At 35.8% G+C, this 11,774-nt stretch overlaps 3 protein-coding genes across 3 annotated transcripts; 1 reads left to right on the plus strand and 2 right to left on the minus strand.

Moving 5' to 3' along the window:
• Positions 1–1,590: 1,590 nt before the first annotated feature.
• Positions 1,591–4,966, minus strand: LOC141712133 (calcium sensing receptor, chloroplastic). Its single transcript, XM_074514949.1, has 6 exons — positions 4,602–4,966; positions 4,253–4,492; positions 3,034–3,226; positions 2,607–2,748; positions 2,189–2,320; positions 1,591–2,046 (listed from the first exon to the last, which is right to left on the minus strand). The coding sequence occupies exons 1-6, from the start codon at positions 4,818–4,820 to the stop codon at positions 1,824–1,826; spliced, it is 1,149 nt and encodes a 382-aa protein (XP_074371050.1). The 5' UTR covers positions 4,821–4,966; the 3' UTR covers positions 1,591–1,823.
• A 177-nt stretch (positions 4,967–5,143) lies between these two features.
• LOC141712132 (putative disease resistance protein At1g50180) lies at positions 5,144–8,804 on the plus strand. Its single transcript, XM_074514948.1, has one exon. The coding sequence runs from the start codon at positions 5,862–5,864 to the stop codon at positions 8,529–8,531; it is 2,670 nt and encodes an 889-aa protein (XP_074371049.1). The 5' UTR covers positions 5,144–5,861; the 3' UTR covers positions 8,532–8,804.
• Positions 8,805–8,943: 139 nt separating this feature from the next.
• On the minus strand, positions 8,944–10,743 carry LOC141712134 (putative carboxylesterase 18). The gene is made up of 2 exons (XM_074514951.1): positions 10,097–10,743; positions 8,944–9,595 (listed from the first exon to the last, which is right to left on the minus strand). Exons 1-2 carry the CDS (start codon positions 10,661–10,663, stop codon positions 9,182–9,184), a joined length of 981 nt encoding a protein of 326 aa, XP_074371052.1. The 5' UTR covers positions 10,664–10,743; the 3' UTR covers positions 8,944–9,181.
• Positions 10,744–11,774: the final 1,031 nt, after the last annotated feature.

Below are 11,774 nucleotides of genomic sequence, written 5' to 3' on the forward strand. Positions count from 1 at the left end.
GGGGGACTGTCGCCATCAGTCCAGCCGACAGGATCTTCCATGCCGACGTCAAGCATAAGCTTGTATTCCCAACCCCCGTTGGAAGCCCTGATGACAGCCTCGTCAAAGCCCATCTGAAAATAACGTTCTTCTGTTCGCCCCAGCGTCTTCTTCTCCTTTCGGAGCATCTTCCTGGTGGCTTTCAGCTGAGCGTTCCGTTGTTCCACACGCTTCTTCAGATGGGCCACCTCCTCCTCTAGATTCCGCTTGTTTGTAGCTAGGGCTGAAGCCTGACCTTCGGACACCCCCGGGCTCTTTGCTCCCGCTCGAGCTCTTCCTCGACCTTTGTACACCTAGTTTCAAGCTGACTAGTTGCCTTTATCTGGACAACTGTCATCATGGAGGCAGGCACAGTCTCCCAAGCGACGCTTTCCGCCAAAGACATCTAGTGGGCCGAGGCTCAGCCGAAACCCAGGGACATGTTAGAGGCCCACTGTGTTAGGCCCATGTTTCGAGTTTGGGCTGAAGAAAAGAGAGTATTATGTGGGTCGAAGGGAGTTCGGCCGAAGAAGAAAGATAGGGGACAACCCAGTAAAGGAGAATACACAGTCTCCTACCCACAACATCCATTATCCCCTCTAAGTGGAACAGACCGGACTCCGGGAGGAAAACATTAACTTGGTATAGGTTATATACCCAATGAGACATTTTGCTCATGGACACACACTCATATTAGTACTATCTCGTATCCTGAATTACCCATACTTAAACCGATTAACTTATTCTCCGGTGAATCGGGGATCGTCCCTCGCATTTTCCCTTTGCAGGCCAGAGTCTATTCGTCAAACCGTAGACAAGATCGGCATAAATTTGGTTATAACAATCTCTTTAATATTTAGATCTAATGATTCTTATTGCTTGATTAAGAAAAATCGACAGTCATCATTAAGCATAACCAAAACAAACCAAAATAATACTTTCCCAAATTATATTAGAGTATAAGGGTTTTAAATGGAAAACAACACTGGTGCTCTACATCCCTTTAATTTTTAAAAGAGAGAAAACTCGAGCAAAATTCAATCTCCAAAAGCTTTCATGTCAACTCTCACTTACATTTCAAGCTATATTCTCGTCTATTTTAACACTTTCTTTTTTCTTTATTTTTACTTATTTAAATTACTAATAAAGTATTACTTTAAAGTTTAAAAGATATAGAGAACCGACATACTGAATACCGTTAAAGTAAAATAACTTTTGATTTGCTATATTTTAGAAATTACTTATTTTATTACATTTTAGGAGGTCAAAATAAGTATCCCGGAGGTTGCTTTAAGTGTTTTTATGGGATAAAACGTTTGAAGTGGAACCGGTCCTTGTTATAGCCTTGTTTTAATCTGCTAGATTTGTCTTGAAGAGCTGGTGTAGAACTCTAAATTTTAAGGGGTTGTTATATTTCCATTCTTTTAACATCATTTGGTCACTTAAATTGTTAATTAATCTCCTTAGATCGCATTATGGGAATAAACAAACATAAACAGTTAATATTGACGGAGATCGAAAGAAAGTGCTGAAGGTTTAACAATTATGATTTTGTAAACAATACATGTCCCCTGAAACAAAGTCCATTCTTGATTCCCTGTTCCATTTAAAGGTAAACTTTGCATTTTCACAAAAGAAGTTCACCAACAGTGGTATAAATCAAAATTATAGAAACACTGATGAGGATGGTATTTCTCATTCTCAACATTTGGTAAAGAATTTCATGACAGGATCACAACATGACTCTAATCTAAATAAAGAATGTACTTTCTGAAACCTTAATAGTTGACATTATGATAGATTTCTTAATCCGAGAGCAACTTAGTAGAACTGGTTGTTCCAAACCGCGATCCAGATATGATCCGAGATGGTGATAGAACCTGTGCAAAAGATAGATTGTACGAATCTGTTCCTAATCGACTCTGCAACCACCCTTTGCTTCCGGAGAAACCATCTGCCACTATCCAGCAATTCTTGAAGCCCAGGCTTGTTAGTACTTTAGCAACTATTTTGGCTGAATCCGAGTACCTGTAATTTTTCAAATATTATGTAGTAAACATATTATATATTGAAAATTATGGACATATATACATAGAGAGAAAGCTTAATAAAGAATCAAGCATTGATATATAAAAATGACAAGATAAAGGAAGGTGTAGAAAGGACGTACGTGCCCAGAATCACAATGTTGGAACCTTTACTTATTTTCTTGAGGTAAGAAACCTTGATAGCTGCTAATTCAGCTTCTAGCTTCTTAGAGTCTCTGACAAGGCCTCTAATTTTGCTAGGCAATTCTTCCAAACTGAATATTAGAAAAATAAACTGATTAGGTGATTGTAACATGATAATGAACTGCAGTTTAGAAACTATATAACATCACATTGGGTAACATGTTGTAAGATCAGATTTTAAGTACATACTAGACTTTATTATTGCATCTTACTGGTGCTACTTTAGATTTCTATTTTCATGTCAAGGAAAATTTAAATTTCAATATGTTAAATGATCCCAATACGATCAAACATAAACACTTCAAATCAGATAAAAAAAGGCTAGAAGGACATAGTTGAAAAATTAAAGTTACTCACGGGATTGAGATCATCTTGTTCTTCGCACTTGAAGGGAGACGAGGAATGCCAGCCTTGTCCTTGTCCTTCTCTGATCTAATGTCAATCAAAATGTAATTCTTTGTAGATATGAGATCAAGAGTTTGAGCAGGAGTGAGCCCGCCTAGAAAGTAAAATGCAAGATTAATATCAAGAGTAAGTACGACATACACAACATATATAAAGAATTAATTTTTTTTTGGCAAATTTCAGTTTATGCAAACTCAAATAACTTTCAGTCTTTCACTAGCTACACCCTTGTGATTGATTACAATGAGCTGTAATTTAATACCGAGCACATGTTTTTTGTTTTAGTTCTTAATATTTTTTAAGGATACATTCATATCCTTTTTTATTGCTAATATGAAGAGATTCTGATCATGGTAAAAGAAATGGAGTATAAGCTTACCTTTGAATCCACGAAAGTTAAAGGAAATGACAGATAAGACAGGAGGAAGTAGCAAATATGCAAGGAATAATGCTCCGCCAGTCCCTGCAAGTACCACAGGGTCGGTTGAAATGATGGTTTCAGCAGTTGATGATGCTATAGGCTTGGCAACTTCTATCACCTTTGTAGTCTGTTGAGCTGCATCAGCAACTGTCTACAAACTGGAAACAGTTAGAATTCTGTGTTTTATATGGTCTAAACATGTGAAACTATAATTACATTTGAAGCAAATTTCCTGCAAATTACTGCTGTCAGATTCGACTATATCTTAATGTTATGTATGAATTAAGTTTACAATATGATTTATACTAAACAAAACTGAACTGAGAAGAAACATGTATTGTACAAAGACCTTAACCTACTCTATATAGTACAGTGACGATATTAATTGTACTAAACCAAATGTATCAAATGCATCTCACTTTGAAGAGGAAAAAAGATATGTGGACCTTATCCATACTTCATTGTCTCATGGAGTAGGGAGAAAATATTAATGTACCATCAGTTTTATTTTCATTGCAGATCCCATCCTATAAATCAGTTGTGCAAGCTTTTGCAACGCATATATAAATTGATCCTGTATTGACATTTGTTCTACCAACTACTAAAGGCAGCTTATCCCTTTCCAGTGTGTTTAATGCAACAGATCTTGACCGGAAAAGCTCAAATAGATCTTTAGTACAATCAGCAAATTTGCCTTATAAAGTCAGAGCAATGGTGAGCCTATATATATGATTCAACAATGTGTTACGAATGACGATAAACATGCTTATCAATTTATCAACATTTGCTGATATCATCCTGCCTGACGAGTTTCCCCACTAATTGTTGAACTAATTTACTTGTCAAGAACATTATTCTGTCAAAATACAACTCAACGTTGTTCTTGAAAGACATTCAGAATTTTTACATGGCCCTAATCCTGATACTAACACACACGCCTCCATTGAGGCTCAAACACTCATTTTCTTGTTACTACAAAGAGAAAAGGGATTTCCGCTGTACTCGTAGTCTCTACTATAATGATAGGGACATTTCAAAATAAGAGCTCCATACAGCGAGTACAACTCTGTAAAACAGTAAGAATATACCATGTAGCAAACTTGATAAAATTTGAAAGGAAAATATGAAAAAAACAGAAACCTAATGAAAAATACCGAATTGAAAGAAAATTAAAAACCTTAGCAGCAGTTTCCATATCAAATCCAGAGCTTTGCATTATTGCTTCTTGAGCTTTCTTAGAAGCTTCTGAAATTGTAGGAAAAGCATACTTTCCAGCCTGGTCTCCAGCTTGCTGCAAGATGGGCAATGCTGCATCAATCCCCGGCTTCACTGCTTCAGACACAACTCCAAAAACTTTGCCTAAAACATCAAAAACACTAGAACCAACTTCTTGAACTTGACCAATTGTATCTTCAACCTGCAAAAGCAATCAAGAAAACAAAATCATCATATTGGTTACTAATTTTCCCAACAGCCCTTTACATAAATTCAAGAAACTAAATGATTTATCAAGTAAAGTTACTAACTTGAGTGATGGATGACACAATTTGTTCTTTGGGTAGACTAATAGCTTTAGCATCAAGTGGAGCAGTGAAAAGAGCAATCAAAGAAAGTGTGTTTGTTGTAGATATAGAGACAGTTTTGGGCTTAAAAATTTGTGGCTTTTGTGTTGTTTTAGTAGGTGAAGAAGTTCTAGGTGGTGATGAAATGGGTGGTCTTGCTGTGGCTGAAGCTCTCAAGGCCATTGCTATGACCTTTTGCAACCAACAAGTTGGCCACTAAAAATTTAATAAGAGAGAGAAAGAGAATGTAATGAGATTTGTCAAAATGTATCATTGGCTTAAGTATATACAAGGTGGAAATGTGACAAGATATTGAAACCACACAAATCTGTTAGATGAGGATTGGGAAATCATGGAAGTTAAGGTATGATATTAGCTTTATACTAGTGACTTATCACTTGTTTACTGCTCTGTGCAACTTTATTAGGCCTAGATTCTGATGATGTGGGCTCTAATTCTCAAGTAGGGGTCCCATGAGAGCACAAGATGTTTGTCTGTTATCATGCAGTACTGGCATGAAGTACTGGCGTACTGCAGGAGACTAGTTGTACATTGGTTTGAGCCTTGAGGTTTACTTAAAATTTACTAGGACAATTTTCCAAAGGTTTATACCGTATTGAAGCCAATAATTAATTTCGAAGATGTAACAAGAGCCTGCTAAGTTCAACTCCGAAAACTTATTTTATCGTGATAGATATCTCAAATTTGATCCCTCTATCTCCAATATTCTCACCAAAACTCCTAAAACCTTAACATAGTTTACTCAAATCTTAGACTCCTTCCTAAACTAAGCTATGGTATGATTTTGTCATTTCGAGTGAAGAGATGTTGAAAATGGTAAAGAGTATAAGATCCTCCTTAAAATTTTACATTAGCTGGTTACTTAACATAAGATATATTAAGATCCAATTTATCATGCATATAATATAGTAAATATATGTTTAGGATTGCTAAATTTATTATGTATGGACCAAGTAAAGGAAAATAAGTAAACGCTTTGACAATCAAGCACTTTGTGTTAATAAAGTTGTTTTCTCCTGCAAAGCATCAAATCACAATATGTTTTCATTAGTCCATTTGAACTAATATCCCTTACTACTTTGGACTTTGAAATTATATATTTAGTGTGAACTAATTAAAAATCAAGCTCTCCTATCAAAGAAACCTTGATTGAGTAGAAGGGCAAAAAAAAATTATCAAGTGAAAAAAAAGAAGCAGAAACTCATGGCTGAATATATAGTTGCTTTTGTTTTAGATAAAATTGCAGGTTACCTGATTGAAGAAGCTGGATCTTTTTCGAGAATTGACGTTCAAGTCGAATGGATAGAAGCAGAACTAAGACGCATGCAGTGTTTCCTTCAAGATGCAGAAATGAAACAAAATGGAGATGAGAGAGTTAAAAATTGGGTAGCTGATATCAGAGATATTGCATATGACACAGATGATCTGGTAGACTTTTGCATCCTCAAAGTGTCACAACAAAGGTCAGGATTCTTGTATTTCTTGAAAAAGTTTACTTTTCTTGATGAGGTATTATTTCGGAGAAAAGTCAACAAACATATTGATAAGATCAAGAAAAGAATTGCTCATGTTAAGGATAGTAGATCAACTTATGGAATAGAAAATTTAAGGATAGGAACTCAAATGACCAGTTTTTCTGGTAATCGGCTTAATGAGAAAAGACGATCATTTCCTTGCAATGTTGAAGACGATATCATTGGTTTGGAGGACGATATTGAGGCATTGATGTCTCGGTTGATTCATGGAGATTGTCGACGTTCTGTGATTTCAATTATTGGGATGGCGGGCTTAGGAAAAACGACTCTTGCTAAGAAACTGTACCTTAGTCGTGATATCAATAAACATTTTGATTGTTGTGCTTGGGTTTATGTATCTCAAGAATATAGGGCAAGGGACATTTTACTTGAACTAGGTAAAAAGTTAATGGGTTCTAACAAAGAAGGTGTGGAAAAGGTAAATGATGAGGATCTGATGGATTCATTGCGTGTTTTCTTAAGTGACAAGAGGTATTTGATTGTTCTTGATGATATCTGGAAGCATGAGCATTGGGATGATCTGAGACCAGCCTTTCCTGAGATGAGAAATGGAAGCAGAATCATCCTAACTACTCGCTTCAAAGATGTTGCTTTATATGCTGATGTGAGAGATCCTCCACATGAACTACGCTTGCTTGATGATGATCGTAGTTGGGAATTGTTTTCAAAAAGACTATGTGTGGAATGGAATTGTAGCTCAATATTACCTCCATGGTCTGAAAAGCTCGGTCAACAGATTGTGAAAAGATGTGGAGGTTTACCTCTCGCTATTGTTGTGTTAGCTGGACTTTTATCAAGAAAGGAAGTGGTTTTTAATGAGTGGCAAAAAGTTTTGCAGAGTGTGAATTGGCAGTTAAAACAAGGGCCAGCACAATGTGAAGAAATACTAGCATTGAGTTACTCCGATTTGCCTTCTTATTTGAAACCATGTTTTCTTTATCTTGGTCTTTTTCCGGAGGACTTTGAGATTTCGGCTAGAAGGCTAACATTGTTATGGGTTGCTGAGGGCTTTGTGCAACCACGGGGTCAAGAACGCCTTGAAGATGTTGCAGAAGATTACTTGGAAGAGCTTATAGGAAGAAGCATGGTTCAAGCTGCAAAGAGAAAGTCTAGTGGAAGGATTAAAGCGTGTAGGGTACATGATCTTTTTAGAGACCTATGCATATCTCGAGGCAAGGAAGAAATATTATTTCACGTCATTTATGCAGGTGTTAAATTTGGTTCAATTTCAAGAGCTCGTCGTCTTGCTATTAATTCTGGCGTTCCTGTATTTACCATGAATGTCACAAAAATCCGCTCATTGTTGTTCTTTAACCTCTATGAATGTGTGCCTCTAGACCTCAAGAAGTTCAAACTACTACGCGTTCTTGATTTGGAGGGGATGCAAATAGCTCAGCTTAGTTCTGCTATCGGAGACCTCATCCATTTGAGATACTTGGGTTTACGAGAAACTTGGCTAAAGAATTTTCCATCATCTATTGGCTGTCTGTCCAATCTGCAAACTCTGGACTTGAGATCCACATTAATAGATTCCATTCCTTTAGCTGTATGGAAGCTTCAGCAGTTACGTCACCTGCATTTTAGCAAGTTCAAGGCGATGGTTGTCAGCCCACCATATAATTCAACTCTTCCAAATTTACATACATTACATGGAATTTGCCTATGTGAATCTAGCTGTATGAAAAATGGTGTGGAAAATTTAGTCAACTTGCGTGAGTTGGGGTTATATGGAGATCTGCACTTGCATGAAGAGGCAGTATCCAAGTGGATTCATTTAAACAAGAAGCTTGAAGAGTTGAAGATTCAATCCAGTAATAACTTCGCTTATGTCAGAAATGCTGCCATTCCCAAATTGATGTCTTTTTCGAGTCACATTCGCCTCTATAAACTGCATTTTGAAGGAATTATTAGCAAGATGCTTGACATTAAAGATTTCCCACCAAACCTCACGGAGCTATCCTTGGAGGATTCATTCTTAAAAGAAGATCCAATGCCAATACTAGAGAAGCTCCCGAGCTTGAGAGTACTAAAAATGAAGCAAGCTTCCTTCCTGGGTAAAGAACTAGTTTGCTCGAGTGGAGGATTTCCACAACTTCAGTATCTCAAATTTAGTTTTCTAACCTTCACGACATGGACGATAGAGGATGGAGCGCTGAGCAATCTTAGACAACTAGAGATTGTTGAGTGCAACCGACTGAAGATTGTTCCAAAAGGGTTGAGGCCACTGACTACTCTTCGTGAATTAAAGTTGGGATTTATGCCGGTTGATATGAAATTTAAAGTTCAAGATCGACAGGGAGAGAGCTGGTATAAAATTCAACAAGTTCTTCCAATCTAAAATTATGGCATTATTCGTCTGGGGAACAGAGGACCAAACAAGCCTCACTACAGAAATAGATTGCTCTTTGATTTCCCCTGACAAACTTCTTGCATTTGCTTGGAACACTTGATCTAATATGCCACACACCTTGACGCAGAACATTCACTCTTATAGTTTTAACTTTTAAGCAGCATGTCATTATCACATCTGCTACCAGTAGCTGACCATCACAAGGCTCCTGCACATACTATCTTATGGAATGCTTCAGCATGGCATTACTGCACAAGGCTCTCGCATGGAGACCATATCGTTAAGACTTGCCTAATAACACCCGTGTGAAAGGCTCCCAAATGGGAACCATACCATCAACAATCTTGCGTAGTACTGCATACCATCATTCACAAGCATCTCACATGAGAACAACACATCATTGGACAAGGCTCTCACAGCAAAAGATCCAGATGCATTCTGCATTACAATTGTTCTTGTAAAGGTTGCGTTTGATATTATTATACAAGAATGCATTATACACTAGTAGTAGTAGAGATGAAAATCATAATACATTGTGAAAGTATTCTTCTAGCTAGTTTCATATATTAATAAATGATAAGTTATAAAACATTCAACAACAATACTACATTGCTCATCAAGCTTCTCAGCTACTGGTATCAATGCTTTTGTATCTGCTTCTGAACAAAATCTTTAACTTCAGAAATTAGCATTGCAGATTCCGGAAAATCAGGGAACACATAAAAAGCATGAATCATATTTGGGTATTCCACCAAGTAAGCTTCTTTCCCGGACTTCTTAAGCCATTCATAATACCTCCTCTGCCAATCTTGTAAAATATCCAAACCACCCACAAACACTAGAGTTGCTGGGAAATCCTTTATTCCGGTAATATCAGCTGCATTTGGACCGCTAACATTGATCACCTCGTGGTCGCGATCTCCTTTAGGCATGAAAGCTTTCCAAGCCCAATCCGTTCGTTTTGTATTAATGACAATCTGACTTTTCATCTTCTCGCTCTCTGTCCGTTCTTGGCCTCCGAAAAATGGCTGTATTGCCACTACTCCAATCACCTACATTACAATCGTAGCAGAGTCATTAACAAGCTAAAGATCAACGTAGCAACATTCACATTGCCTACTTGGTCATTGTAATAACAAAAATCTTTTGATTTTTATACAACCATATAGTTTGCAATATTTTTCATAACAAAAAAGAAAAAGAGGAATTATCATCATATGATTATGAACAACGCCAGAATATTAGAATTAGAGGAATAGAAACAAATTCGTATGCAAAATAGTGCTGCACATTTTACAAAATTATTAGCTTTGAAGAATTCATCCACTAAACATGTCATGTGTTCAAATTTATGTTCTGTTAAGTATCCAATAACACTGAAATCTTAATGTGGTAGAGTAAGATCCGAATATGGTCTTATATTTTTTAATAAGATTTATTATATATTAATTAAATTAAATTTATTACAAATATTTAAATACTGGGACAGAACAATATGACTAATCATTCTCGAAATTATCCGGCCAGTAATTGGTAAAAAGGAGTACATATACCTTAAGTTGACTAAATTTAGCGTCACAAGCCCTTTTCGAAACATGATGAGCTAAGTTCCCACCAGCACTATCTCCGGCAAGAAAACACCACTCAACATTAGCACATTCCGGCAAGACTTTCCGATCAGCATCAAGAAACTTCAACACATCAAACCCATCATCAAACTGAGCCGGATAGCAATGTTCCGGGCTCAACCGATAATTAACCGACACAACTACAGCCCCCACTTTCCTCGCAAATTTTCTACAAACAGTATCATAAGTGACGCTATCAGGACTCAGTATAGTGAATCCACCTCCGTGAAAAAACACGATGACGGGGAGTTGGGTGTCTTTTGCATCTTGAACAGGTTCGAAGACACGGAACCAGAGATTGCGTGACGGGTCTACTTTAATGTCGTAGGTTTTGACGTTTCTTACAGGGGTGGAGTTGGCGGGAGACTTAACGTTAATGAAGTCGAGGAAACGGCGGTTGGTGGTGCCGTCACGGCGGATAGCGGCGTCGTTGAGGGTGGTGATCATCCAAATGATGGCACGGGTTTTGTAAGGGAGTGGTTTTGGTGGCATTTTTTGAGTAGGATGGACACAAATTTGTGGTTGGCTACAAGCAGGGAGGGGTCTATGAGTTTGTTGTGTGTGTAACCAAATGTAAGGTTTTGTCTATGTACACAAAATACTACCCCGTCAATTATTGCAATTATTTTATTTTATCAACATCCTATTTTATTAATGTGTCATTTTTTTTTTAAAGTGCACATGTATTTTAAAACTGAATGAATAGTGAATATTACAAATCCAGTCACGTAATTGTACTTCCTTTTCTAAGAATCAAATTAATCAATTTTTGACTTAATTTTAAAATTTATTGATTATTTTTTTCCCAAATCTGAAAATTACGTTTTAAAATAGATTAAATATACTATTTAATGATATATATTTTTAATATTTTTTCAATTATATAGTAGGTATAAATTTCAATCAATAAAGTTGACCGGGAGGGAGTAAGTAATATACTAAGGTATTTAATAAGTTTAAAATTCTCTTCAATAATTCGGAATATTAGGTCAAGATTTTAGATAATTCTTTCAAATCTTAATATATTAAAAAAATCTGTGTTTTTATTATTTATTGAAATCCAATCAAATTTTATGAGATTTTTATGAATAAATGGTATAGCTTGTCCACAAGACATTGTACTAATCTAAGGATAACATTTCGCGAAAAATGGAAATTAACAATTATTTTAAAATTATTTCAAAGTTTTTGTAACCATAAAAATTTAGAAAGATAATTGTGTTTGGTGGTGGTTAAGGATGTTTAGTTTTAGCTCCCATTATATTTTCATGTTAGTAATTTAGTAATCTGTAATTACTATTATGTTTCTTATCTCTTTTCCTGTGCAAAGTTGATAAAAATGAGTAATACATTAAATATATATGTGTATCAATTCTCAATTTCACTCCCCTATGTTTGTAAGTAATTTTTTGATTATATTTTTTATAAGACATTTTCATTTTTGTACATATATTAATATTTTAATATACTTTGAGTGATTAGTTAAAATATAATTTTTAAATAATCTTTTATAAATTAAATTATTTACATATTGTCTATTTTATTTACAAAAAAATACTAATACTATTTTTAATTATTCAATTAAAAAATATTAAAATACATG

The sequence above is a fragment of the Apium graveolens genome, chromosome 3, assembly GCF_009905375.1.
Source record: "Apium graveolens cultivar Ventura chromosome 3, ASM990537v1, whole genome shotgun sequence".
NCBI lineage: Eukaryota > Viridiplantae > Streptophyta > Magnoliopsida > Apiales > Apiaceae > Apium > Apium graveolens.

Coding starts and splice junctions, on each gene's coding strand:
- LOC141712134 (XM_074514951.1), bottom strand. CDS start 10,663: ATGCCACCAAAACCACTCCCTTACAAAACCCGTGCCATCATTTGGATG. Junction 9,596..10,096: donor CTAAATTTAGTCAACTTAAG/GTATATGTACTC, acceptor ATTGTAATGTAG/GTGATTGGAGTAGTGGCAAT.
- LOC141712133 (XM_074514949.1), bottom strand. CDS start 4,820: ATGGCCTTGAGAGCTTCAGCCACAGCAAGACCACCCATTTCATCACCA. Junction 2,749..3,033: donor TAACTTTCGTGGATTCAAAG/GTAAGCTTATAC, acceptor TTTACTTTCTAG/GCGGGCTCACTCCTGCTCAA. Junction 2,321..2,606: donor AACAAGATGATCTCAATCCC/GTGAGTAACTTT, acceptor TCTAATATTCAG/TTTGGAAGAATTGCCTAGCA.
- LOC141712132 (XM_074514948.1), top strand. CDS start 5,862: ATGGCTGAATATATAGTTGCTTTTGTTTTAGATAAAATTGCAGGTTAC.